General features: G+C 52.1%; 1 protein-coding gene across 4 annotated transcripts in view; it reads left to right on the top strand.

Moving 5' to 3' along the window:
- The window catches only part of PIP5K1C (phosphatidylinositol-4-phosphate 5-kinase type 1 gamma), a 31027-nt gene extending 21170 nt beyond the window's left edge, over positions 1–9857 (top strand). Inside the window, exons 11-19 of one of the 4 annotated variants that reach the window (XM_065747374.1) lie at positions 282–366; positions 555–716; positions 1631–1772; positions 2053–2085; positions 4231–4335; positions 4574–4706; positions 6455–6529; positions 8621–8704; positions 9041–9857. In XM_065747374.1, the coding sequence (XP_065603446.1) occupies positions 282–366; positions 555–716; positions 1631–1772; positions 2053–2085; positions 4231–4335; positions 4574–4706; positions 6455–6529; positions 8621–8704; positions 9041–9043 (822 nt within the window). In that variant the 3' untranslated portion in view covers positions 9044–9857. Of the gene's footprint in view, positions 1–281; positions 367–554; positions 717–1630; positions 1773–2052; positions 2086–4230; positions 4336–4573; positions 4707–5150; positions 6108–6454; positions 6530–8620; positions 8705–9040 lie in introns of those variants that run through there. The other 3 variants (XM_065747377.1, XM_065747378.1, XM_065747376.1) reach the window with 3 other exon arrangements.
- Positions 9858–12360: the final 2503 nt, after the last annotated feature.

Here is a 12360-nt window from a genome sequence, read left to right as displayed (position 1 = left end):
TAATCAGGTCAATATTGGAAAAATACGGGAAGTCTATAAAGGAATAAAATCACCAAAATCCATTATAAAATTACAGCAGGAGTGTAATCAAATGCAATCAAATCAAAGGCAGTGCTTCAGGCTTATTTATAGCATTAATCAGATCATTTCAGATAAGCCATTCCATTTTAAGGATCTATCAGTGCTAAATGCTGGAATAGAAAAGATTGCATCGGCTGCTTTAGAAATTCTGCCTTGAGGAGTACTCTTTAAAATGAAACAGTAGTTTCTTGCCCTTACAGGACACGGTGTCAGTACACAGACCCAGCTTCTATGCAGAGAGATTCTTCAAATTCATGACCAACACAGTGTTCCGAAAGAATTCCTGTAAGTACGTGGTCTGTGTGTGGGACACAGCCTTACCCCCATCTCACTGCTGGCGTCTGCACGGAGTATTCCTAGGCAGGATTCTGAGCAGTGGTACAAAGCTGCAGAGCCCTGGGGTTGTCAGAGGTTTGTTAGGTGTGACCTCTGGTGGTGGTAATTCCCTCTCATTTTTCACTCTTCTCATCCAGCTCTGAAGTCATCCCCCTCCAAGAAAGGGCGCAGTGCCTTGCTGGCTGTCAAGATGCCTGGTCCCACTGCTGCATTCTCAGCCAGCCAGCTCCCCTCTGAGAAGGACGAAACGCAGTACGACCTCCGTGCAGCCAGGAGCTATCCCACCCTTGATGATGAAGGTAATGGCCTGGTTGGTGCCTGACAGCTGTGTGATCACCTCTCCTAGCCGTGCTCCCCCCTGTCCTCGTTGAGCTCCCCGCTCTGCACCAAACTCACACCTTTCTAGTTGGGTAGTTCTTCGTTCCCCATCTTGCAGTGCTTTGCAGGTGCTAAACTTAACCAGGACTGGGGGGAGGAAGGTAAGAGTATATTGTTCTGTCACGGTGCTAGCAGTTAGTGGATGGGGAAGCAACGCCTCTGCATCTCAGCTGAATCCCTTCCTTGCAGCACTGTATGGTTCTGCAGTAAAAATGATCGCTTGCGTCACTGCTGCAACGCGGTCTCTGCCAACTGGCACCAGCAGTCATAGCCCAAATGCAATCAGAAGGTTGGGTTTTCCACCCGTAGAAAAATGGGACTGAGAACTGCACGTCTCCAGTGTTTGAATGGGTATAAGGGGCAAGGTCTTGCCATTGGGAGGAAAAAGATGAATGGATCTGGTTCTTTGCCTTTGCATCACTTTCATCTGGGCTGGATTTGGAGACGAGTGGTGAAAGGCAGGCTTCTCGAGTGTGGAAGTGTTAGATTTCTACTCGTGCAAAGCAGCGAGCACTCGATTCATCTCTTAATTCACTTGGATATTTATCTCTGTCAAGCCAAGCCTTTAATCCAGCTTTGGTTAGCAGTGAGATGTCTTCCTTGGCATTGCATTTCCAGTAGTGTCTGTATGTCGTGCTGGAAATGGTGCTTACTGGCTCTCTCTAGAGGATGCTTTGAGATAAGCTGTTGTTTTCATGAACTCGGCACAACTTCTTCCCTGTTTGTGCATTCACATGGGGGAACAGCCTCGCACGGGGCTGCAGCAGATAAGGGGCTGATGTTTGACCTGCTTGTCTTTCTCCCTCCATCTCTCCTGCCTCGTGCTTTGGGCCAGCAGGCAGACCAGACCTGCTCCCCTGCACGCCTCCTTCCTTTGAAGAAGCCACCACGGCCTCCATAGCCACAACACTCTCTTCAACATCTCTCTCTGTTCCTGAGCGATCCCCTTCGGAGACGTCTGAGCAGCCTAGGTACAGGTGAGGGCAGCACCCATCCCCTGCTCCTGCTGCTGCTTCTCTCTGTGCAGCAGCTCTCAGCAGGCTGCCCTGTGCTCTGGAATGCTAATGACCGATTTTAATTAAATCTCTCCTGGGAGCAAGCAGACACAGCTTTGATGGGATTAATTATTGCTGGGAGAAGTGTCAGCTGTTAAGTAGAACATCTCCCTCATGGGGTGGGGAGTTAGGTTTGGGTGCAGTGAAGGATTTCTGTCTTAAATCTCTCCTCTAACTCTGCTCTCCTGTTTTCTTTCTGCAGGAGACGCACGCACTCCTCAGGGCAGGATGGCAGGTGAGAAATGTGCCTCATCCTCTCAAGTGCTGCTCACAGGGACCTCACGTTTGTCCCACCTCACTTCTTTTCCTGGAGGGCTGAATGTGCATCTCAGCAGCCCCAAGATTTTGGGATGCTTCTCTGCAGGATGATGGGGTTGTTCCTGTGTTGAATGAAGCCCCTTGCACAGAATTTTCATTACAACCGGATCTCCCAGTGCTTTGCAAGGAATCTTTAATATCTGTTATTTGGTGGGAAAGAGGACAACTTGATTTTGGATGACTTGTCCAAATTTAGCCACTCAACTAGCTCTGGAATTAAGCAGAATTGCCCTTCACATCCTCCTCTGGATAAGCAAGCCATAAAAGCTGGAAAGTTCCTACCCTGTGCATCAGTGTGAATGCAGTGGACATGTATGTGGGAGAGACTCTGGCACTGTGAGCACACTCAGACTCCCAGAAGAGCAGCCTGGATGCTGCTTAGTGTTCTCAGAAACTTGGGAGTTGTTTTTCCTGCCTGTGGCAATAGGTGTCTCAGAGCCAAGGGCAAGGTGGGACACAAATGCCTACTGCATAAGTGTGTCCAGATTTAGAAGCTCTTATCATGTAATTATCTTGCATACTTTTGCACCAGTAAAAATAACCCCGTTGCCTGTGTCAGCAGGACCTGAATGAGGACCTGGCTTGCTGCTGGCTCTGCCCTAGCTTTTTGGTACATCTTGTAAGTGTTGTAGTTACGAGCTTTGAAATGCATCTCAGAAACTCACCCTCCTCTCTCCCTCAACCAATGTTTGGTACTTCAGGGGAAGACAGGGACTTAGGGAGATGAGAGTTTCCACCATCTCCCAGGCATCACCCCTGTTCCTAGCTTTAATGATTTATTGAGCTTCAGACCACACAGACTGGAACAGTCTTTTTCCAGGGCATTTCTTAATAAATCTCAGTACATTCCTATCAATGGAAGGTGTGAGAGGCAACTTGCTGTTGATTTGCAGCACCCAAAGAAGCGGCAGGGAGCTGTGAAGCTCCTCGCCTCCTGCCATATCCACTGTGTGAAACTGCTGAAAATCAGAGATTAATGGAAATTAAGCTCAAGCACCTGTGTCAAGACCCACTTGGCAAAGTGCAGTGACTTCACCTGAATTAGTCCAGGCTCCCTCTGTGCAGGATGTGACTGCTCATCTGAAAATAGGTCAGGTGAGCTGTGTCCTAGAAGTAGCAGTCCAGGGAGCTTACTGACTTGGGCAGAGGTGGATGTCTGTCACAGATTTGCCACAACTGCAGCCACCCCATATCAGTGTGACCTTCTTTGCTTTTTTGTTTAAATTTTTGCCTGATTTCTGTGCTCCTGGTGCTGGTGTCTGCATTCTTTCTAGGGGAACTTGGACCTGTGCGTGTGTATGTGTGTATGCAAGAACAAAACTACTGAAGCATCTCTGGGAATTTACATTCCTGAACTGGAACGAAAACACCCTTCACCAATCTGCTCAGGCTTGAAATGTTCAGACCTCTGACTACCCAGATCTACTGGAGAATTCCCTTTGGGTTTGGGAAGTACATCCCTCCAGCAGTGCTGTCCCAGCAGCTGGATGGGAGCGGTGCTGCCTGCTGGTTCCAGCTCTGGGATGGAGCAGAGCCAGCCAGGGACAGAGCAGAGCTGCCCAGAACTGCTTACAGACACAGAGACTGTGCCCTTGGCTGGGCAAACGCCAGCTCCTCCTTCCCAGGAGGACTATAGAGCCAGCCCTGCTAACACAAGCAATTACTTTAATAGCAAGAAGTATTAAATTGAAGACTGTCACAAACAGCTCCTGACTCGCAGATAAATAGGATGTTAACCCTGGAGTGAACCTCAGTGCACCAGAGCTGTAGCAGAGGTCGGAGGCTTTGGCTTTTGTGAGGTTGATGGATAACACTGGGATAGGTCTGGGCACGTGTTTTCCCCAGAGGCCAATTGTCCTTTTTCCTCCTGCTTTCAGGTTGACATTGCCCATCCTTTCTGCAGCACTGGCTGATTAATCCCTTTCCTTTTTTTTCCCCCCAACTCCACAGTGCTGAAAACCAAAATCTGATGGGACTGACCCTTCTCCTAGGAATTTTGGTTACCCAAAACCTCAGTCGTGGGAGGTCTGGCTGAGCCTTCCAATGTTCCATCTGTTTCCAGGTCACATGAGGAGGTGCGAGTTGAAGAGGAGCTTCAGCAGATCAGTGTAGAGCTGGAGCCTAAGTGTGATGTTGAGATTGTAGCTCCTGAAGAAGACGACAAGGAGTAAGTGTTTGGGAGCACTTGGCAGAGCCCTGCCCACCGCCCTTCGGTCTGTGGCAGCTCGTGCTGATTTTGTAGGGCATCAGCTTCCCTGGGGTGATGGGTCCCTCCCCAGAGCTGATCTTTCTGGGTGTTAATGCAGATCATCCTCTGCAGTTCCTCTGTGATCAGTCACCCAGTCTTGCTTGCTCCCTCTTTCTGCCCTCACTGACCAGGTGCTGTCCTTTCTTCCTCCTTCCAGAGAAGCGGCTCCTTCAGCCTGTGCCATTGTAATGTCCACAGCTACAATAGAGGTGGAGACGGCCAGCCAGGCCTCCGAACCAGCCAGCCAGGCCTCGGATGAAGATGACGTGCCAGTCACAGACATATACTTTGTAAGATACCCTCTGCCTGGCCCCTTAGGGATGGAGCAGGGATGTGTGGATGAGGTTGTAATCTGTTTCAGGCAGTGGAGCGTGTGGGGCAGCGTCTGCCCTACACCGTGCTGAGCACCTTCACATCTTAGCACTGGGCAGGTTTTGATCGCAGGGAACAGGAGTAACCCTTGGAGAACTCAGAACAGCACCTAGTGGGGCTGAAGCACGTGACGCCACTGCTGTGGATGTCATCGTAGGTGTGCTGCTCTATTTGAAAGGACTGGTGCTGAAGGGCTAATCTAGGCCAGTGTGTTCACTCCTGGGACAAGCCAAGGTGAATGTGGGTGCTGCTGAGGCCCCCCCAGCCACGGCCCTGAGCACAGACACAGCAGTGGCGCGGAGGTGGTTGCGGTGGGGCTGACCTGGGGCTCTTGTGATCTCTGGCTTTTCCTCTCCCTGCAGGTAGATGCATTAGGTGGTGCAGTGGAAGTCTAGCACTGAGACAGGGAGTAAGTGAAGTGGTTGCTGTTGGCAGCAGAGTGCCGTGGAGCCTGGGGCTGTGTTCCTCAGCCAGCTTCTGCAACATCTGAGCAGCTTCTGCAGAACGGAGAGGGGTTTTTAGGAGTGTCTCTCTGCTCTGTGGATTCCCAGAGTGGAGCTGAGGGTCTGACCCACAGCAGCTTTCCCCCATGTCCTGACACTGGAAACTTTTCATTAAAAGATGTGTTCTGCTCCAGCTTGCATGGTGATGGAGATGAGCTGTGCCCCGTGAGCTCCTTCAGGCTACCCTGAAAATGGCAGCATTTGGCTCTCCCTCTGCTCATGTGGTTCTGCTGCAGAGCTGCTCACTCGTTGCCGAGTCATTTGGAGGCTTGTGGGAGCTGCAGAAGGAATCAATTTTACAAGCTTGTCTGTTTGGGTTTTTGTGCATGCTGTTCCAAATGCAAACAGCTCCCTCTAACACTGGCTGCTCTTTCTTTGCCCGTGGATGGCAGCTGTGTGCAGGCTGCCTGCAGATACTGCCTGTTCCACTGGCAAATGTCTCCCAGCAAAGAGCAGCTCCCTTCCTCCCTGCCATGGGCACGTGGACTCCCCCCAACTTCCACGGGGCTCTTCTCTATCCAGAAGAAACCATTTGTGTGCGCTGTGTGCTCACAGAGAGCCTGACTGACTCATCAGCGTTTCATACTCCATCTGAGTCCTTGAGTTTTGCATTAAGTGTGTGTTGTGTGCTGTGGAGTGTTTCTCACTGCTGGGATGAAGGGAAAAGCTGATCTGGGTTTCCCACTGGCAGTGGTGGCTTTTTTGTTTGTCTTTTTTTTTTTTTTTTTAAACCAGCAGAGCAGGAGCTCAAGTGAGGCTGCACTGGGTGCAGCAGGGCTTGGACCCCAGCTGTTCATGCAAGCACCCTCCAGGAGTAATGGTCAGTGGAAGGATGCTACATGCAGAGGACAGTTTATCAAGTCCCGGGGTCCCATGGTCTGCTTTTTGAAATCAGCTTCCAAAAGAAGAGCCCTTTATCCCCCTGCTCACTCTCAGGGGAATAAAGGTGCAGAGATTTGCCAGGCACGGGCACCGTTCCTCCCATGCACAGCTTTCCTGCCCGCTGATCCGTTCAGGCCTGGAGTTGTCCAACCCCTTGGTTTTTTGCTTTCTCTTCCATCCTGTCTTTCACATCATCTTTCTGTTGTTTTTTCTTTTTGTTTGTTTTTTGTTTTTGTTTTTCCCTTCTGTTTCCTTTCTCACCTCACCCTGGGGCCATCCAGTTCACAGATGGGAGGTACTGGATTTACTCTCCCCGCCAGCGCAGACTCCGAACCACCTCGCTTTCCTCCAGGACTGTAAGTGACCATGCTAGCACATAGTGGAGCAGAGCTGCAGCTTTGAAACACTGGGGTCAGCAGCTCCATTGCCCAGGGATGCCGTGGTTCTGTCCTGTGTGACCACTAGGAGCCAACCCAGTAGAAATGGGGTGCAGATCAAAACTGCCTGAATCCATCCTCACAGGATCTCAGACATGAAGACAGCCCTGCTTTTCTGCAGGTTGAGGGCACAGCTTCTGGCATGGCATCGCACAGCCCTTGGACAAACCTGCAGGCAGCACATCCATAAAGGTGGAGGCACTTGAGGTGATTGTGAGGCGCAACTCCCTTGGCCCAGGAAGCCAGACTGGGTTCCAGAGAGCCCACCGAGATGTTTTGAAACTGCTATTAAATCAGTTTTGACTTTTTAGACATGTGGCCAGACCTCTTTCTGACAGCAGCTTCTAAATCTGAGGGAGTTGAGAGTTACTGATGGGATACAGATGGTTTCTGCTCTCCAGCCCTCACTGTTATCACCCACGGGCTCCACAGGTTTTTGGTGAGCAGTGGAGTTTCACTTCCAAAAGAAGCAGGGAGGCAGCTCAGCGTTGAGGAGCAACATCCACAGCTCTGGGTTTTCCCCTTGGCTGGGTCTTGGGAGAGCTCCTGTCTTCCTCAGAGGGCGAGCACTGCCAGAGCCTCAGCACAAGCATTTGTGCAGATGGTCTGAGTAGCACTTGCCTTGGAGCCAGGTTGGAGGCAGAGGAGGCATCAGGCAGGGTGTGTGGGGAAGCAGGGGCAGGAGCACACTCCTGAGCTTGGCTGCTGGGACGAAGAGAGGCAGCCTCAGCACCAGCAGGGTTAATGCTGAGCACCGGATGCTCCTTTTTTTAATCTCCCTGCTGGGTTTGCAGCTCCCTGCACGTGCCTGAGTCCAGAGGTCTCTGAAGGAGGCTGGAGCATGTGGTTCAGTTGGGGTGGGTGAAAAACAGGATGTGCAGAAGGTTTTGCACTGCACTGAGCATTGCTGTGCCTCCAGCAGAGCCCTGCAAAAAGCTCCAGGTGAGGTTTTCTTTTTCCTTCCTTCCTCCCAGCGGTCTGTGCTCATGCAGTTGCAATTATTGGTGGGGTCCAGCACGCAGAGCCCAGTGCTTCAAAGCTCTTCAAAGCTCCTCCAGCTCCTTGTAGTACCTTGCATACTGTAGACACTGGGGTCCCCAGCTGGGATGCCCTCCCCCTTAGGCTCCTTCCAGGCTTCCCATTCCATTTATCTCTCTGTAAGCCTGGGCTGGGCCAAAGGGGGCATTTTTCCTCCCTCAGACACAGGGACACCTCTGGAACCAGGACAGCCACTTTGCAGTAGAAGTTTCCCCCTAGGAACCTGCAGCCCTTGAGCCTGGCTGAGCATCTCTGCTGAGTCAGGCAGGGGCGTGCTTGTCCCAGAGCTGTGATAACCAGCTCCCTCAGTGCACACCTTTCCCTTCATTTTTTCTAAGATCCAGTTGTATTTTTCCTCCTGTGTTGTACCTGTTCCCATCACCCCATTGTCTCTGAGACTCTCAGTGATAACTGGCTGGTTCCTTTCTGTGACCACCATCCACCATGATCCAGCTCAGCCATCTGCTGCCTCACTTGGCCTGCAGGGAAGGGGGAAGACACAGCAAACCAGGTCAGGTTCCACTGTAAAAGCCCTCCTGGATACCCGAGATGCCAGCTTGTAGCACCCCAGGGGCTCAGGAAAAGGGGTTGGGAGCTGGGAGTTGGGTAGCAGGAATGAGGAGCTCCGTCACTGCCCCTTGGTAAGTCACTCCCCATGTCTCCTGGTCTCTCCAGGGTGATGCTGTGGCAGGGAGCTGAGAATTCCCTGGCACACACGCAGAGCACTCACATCTGTCCCTGCAGTGGGGGAGGTGGTGCAGTGCCGGCTGCTGGTGGCAGGGAACAGGTAGGTACCAGGATGGAGTCGGAACTGCAGAGCCCAGATCTCTCCTCCAGGTGGACAGCTGTTCTGACTGTATTGTTTCCTACTCTTTTATTTTCTCCTTTTATTTTCTCCTCTTCTCTCCTTTGCTCCCTGCTCTGCTGCTGCTCTCCTTGCATTCTCCCCGCCGTCTCTGGCCACTCTGGCAGCCGACAGACGAGAGGAGTTGGGTTTACTCCCCGCTCCACTATAGCGCTCAGCTCCACTCTGTCTCCGATGAGGAGAGCGATACAGTAAGTGCACGAGAAACACGTCCGGGTGCCCGCTGCGTCACGGTCAGCACGGGCTCCCTGCGCGCTGAGCTCCGTGCAGCCTGGGGCTCTTGCATGGCTGCAGAGCCTCAATGGTGCAGCTCTGGCAGCAGGCGAGCTGTGCCAGCGGAGAAAACCCGTTCAGCTCCACGAGGGTTGAGTGCAGGGAAAGCCGGGGGCCTGCAGGCGGTGCTGGGGGATGCAGAGCGAGCAGGCTTCCCTCCTCACGCCCCTTCTGGTTGTGGGGATTTGGTGGGCTCAGACCAAACCGAACGTGGGGCGGACGCTCTGTTGACTGTCGTTTCTCTGCCTTTGCAGTAATCTCTATGCAGACACAGAAGCCCCAGAGAGCAGCGATTCCCTCTGCAGGTCGATGTGTTCCCTTTTCGTTGATGCGGCCGTTCCAGTGGGATGGGGAAGAGCTTGCTGACACCAGTACTGCTGCACTGCAGGATCCCGGGCACTGCGTTTCAGAACGGAGCAAAACTAAAAACCATCTGTTTGTACTCCTCCCAGACGTGGGCAGCAAAGAGCCCACCCACTCACCCACAGCTCCCGTGGGGGATGTCCAGCTGGGTGTAGGAATCGTGGGTAGTAACACAGTGTTTTCCAAACGTGCACTACCGTAGCTACCTATCCATGTGTAATACTGTGAACCTTTTTAATTTTTTAAATCATGTATTTATTTCTTTTATCTTTGCACACAGAGACAGCACAGATGTGCTTTTTTAAACATTTAGTTTACTGCACTTTTTTTTTTTTTTCCTTTTTGGTTGGTTGGGTTTGGGTTGTTTTTTGGTTTTTTTTTTTTTCTGATTGTCATATATTTGTGCATCTGTAAGGAGCTTGAGACCTCACTGGAGAATTGGTGGGAGCACGTTGCTGGGGAGGGCAGGGACCGGAGTGGCTTCGCTCGAGGCAGCAGCGTGGTCTGAGCTGCTGATGGAGTGAGGATGTTTAAGGCCGGTCAGATGGCTGCAGTTGTGCTGAGTGACCCCAAGGCGAGTCACTGAACCGCTCTGTGCCTCCGTTCCCTCGTGCTGTGGGTGTGCAGTTCCCACTTCTGTTAAAGCACTTACACCCCGGGATGAAAGGTGCTATGTACATGCTGTGTATTAAAGGCCATCGAGTAGAATTGCTCCTGTGTTACAGCAGTAGCCGTGCCGGTCACTTGGATCCAGCATCACTAGTGACTCCTCCAGCTCTGTAACACCGAGTGGGGGAAGCAAGCAGTTCCTGTCAGCTCACCTCGGCCCTCCTCCAGACGTCACCGTGGCTGCTGCCATCACCTATCCCTCCGTGCTCGGAGCCCACACGTGGTTGCCATGGCTGCTACCAGGCATGGACAGATGAGGACTGGGCACCTGCAGGGACCACATCGTGGAGGGACACCGCATCCCCCTGGAGCTGCTCGGGACCTCACGTGCTCATGGGTGTTATGTGACCGCTGATGCTTTGGGGGTCGCTGAGCGTGGAGGTGCAGGACCACGGGCAGCACTGTGTGCACGGACTCTGTGGGACAAGAAACAGGGTGACTCAGGTGCTGTCAGGAACGGCTGCTTGGGATGTCTGAGACATGGATAGTTTGCTCTTTGTGGGCTGCAGGCTTTCTCCAGGAGTCTGTCCCTTGGCAGTGCTTGGGTTAGGCTCGTCCTTCGGTCGGCAGAACACCGTTGCGTCCTCTTGGACTCCAGCAATTTCTTCCTTCTCTCACGGGGAGAAGTGAAACCCTTTAGCCAAGAGGGAGCCAAGTCTTGTGTGCTTTGCAGGTCTCACTGGAGAGAGGGTCAAAGTCGCTTTTGTTCTCATTACAATCTTCAGCTGTCCTTAGGATTCGTCGTAGAGGAGCGCAGAGGGGGAATCCTTGGTCCCCTTCTGTCTGCCTTCGCAGCAGCACTCAGGACTGGTTCATTGAGGTCCCAGAAGGAGCTGGTGGGAAGCTCTTCCCTCTGCGCCACAATGGCCTGGATGAGGATCTGTGTGACCCCCTACAAGTGTGGGACCCAAACTTCCACCCCACTGCTGCAGATGCTGAGGGCTGCGTGGTGTGCTGCTCTCAGAGCCAGGCTGGGGTCCTGCAAGCTGCTGCCCTTAGGTGTTTCCATGTAGTTACCAAATAATCTATCAAAAGTCCTTCCAAGGCTCTCCCCTTTCCATCGTTACCTGACAGTTCGTGGCATCCATCCGTGACAGCCTGGGGAACAAACAGCTCCTGAGCCCCACCCCTCCTTGTGCCAGCCCTGGGGGGCTCGGGAGCAGAGAGCGGGGTGGGAGTAGCGCAATACCTACAGACTAATGTTCCTCTGGGCTGATGAGGCTTCAGCACGCCCCGAATCCAGCTCAGCTGAGCCCCACCTGCCCTGGGGTGGGCCAGGCAGGGCTTTCCAAGCTGCTTGTTACAGGTGGTGTAAGCATCGCTGAGAGCTGAGTGGGGGCTGTGCTCCTGCCCTGCGTTTCAGGGACCTCTGCAGGAAGCACCAACCTGCACTGAGCATCCCGCAGCGCGGACCGCGCGGGCTGCAGTTGGCGTGGGCCCAGGGGATGTGGGAAGCCCAGGTCTCAGCACCTTCATTCGGGCATCGTCCTCCTCCCGGTGCCAGGGGTCTGTGAGGCGAAATTGGAGCCAACGTGGGGGGCAGGAGGAGATCCCCATCGCACCCGGACACAGCCGTGGGGCTGCTGCGTGTCACGAATGTACGCCGCTGGGGGTGGGGGAGGGCCGCAATGTGATGCAACCCGGGCTGTTGTCACGGCTCTCTTCTTTTTTGGGGCGTGACGACGTCGTGAGCGCTTTTTTTCTTGTTTTTTTCTTTTGCTCATTGGTTGTTTGGGGGTTTTCATTGTTCCTTCTTTGGGGAAACCTTTTTTTTTTTTCTTTTTCTTCCTTTTCCGGAGAACTGTACGTCGGTGCGATGTGTCCTCGGCTCTGTGATAAAGCATTCTCTATGTGCTGTACACACACACACGGCGCGGTGTCCGTGCCTTTCCTGCCCGTCCCACACTGCCCTGGGGGGTGGGAGAAAAAGAAAAGGATGAAAATAAAAAAGGGGAAAAAAGGAAAGAATGGGAAAGAAAAGAAAAAAAGAGGAAAGAATAAAAACCAGGAAAAAAAAGAAAGAATAAAAAACTGGGGAAAAAAAAGGAAAGAATGAAAAAAGGGGGGAAAAGGAAAGAAGGGGGGGAAGGAAAGAAGGAAAAAAGAGAAAAAAGGAAAGGGGGGAAAAGGGAAAGAAGAGGAAAATAGAAGAGGAGAAAAGGAAAGAGGAAAAAAGGAAAGAAGGGGACAAAAAATGGGCAAAAAGAAAGGAAGGGGAAAAGAAGGAAAGAAGAGGAAAATAGAAAAGGAGGGAAAAGGGAAAGAATAAAAATGGGGGGAAAATGTAAGAAGGGGAAAAAAAGAAAATGGAAAAAAGGGGAAAAGCAACGGGGGAAAGAAGGGAAAAGAGGGAAAAAGAAAAGGGGAAAAGAAGGAAAAAGGGGGAAAAGGAAAGAATGGGGAAAAGGGGGAGGGGGAAGGGGACAAAAATGGGGGAAAAGGAAAGGGGAAAGAAGGGGGGGAAGGGAAAGAATAAAAAATGGGGAAAATTGAAAGAAGTGGAAAAAGGAAAGGGAAAAAGGAGGGAAAAAAAGGAAAGAAG

This window comes from Cyrtonyx montezumae, unplaced genomic scaffold (assembly GCF_038088225.1).
Source record: "Cyrtonyx montezumae isolate F1298 unplaced genomic scaffold, pur_monq_1.0 scaffold_44, whole genome shotgun sequence".
Classification (NCBI taxonomy): Eukaryota; Metazoa; Chordata; class Aves; order Galliformes; family Odontophoridae; genus Cyrtonyx; species Cyrtonyx montezumae.
This window is presented reverse-complemented; position numbering and strand designations above follow the sequence as displayed.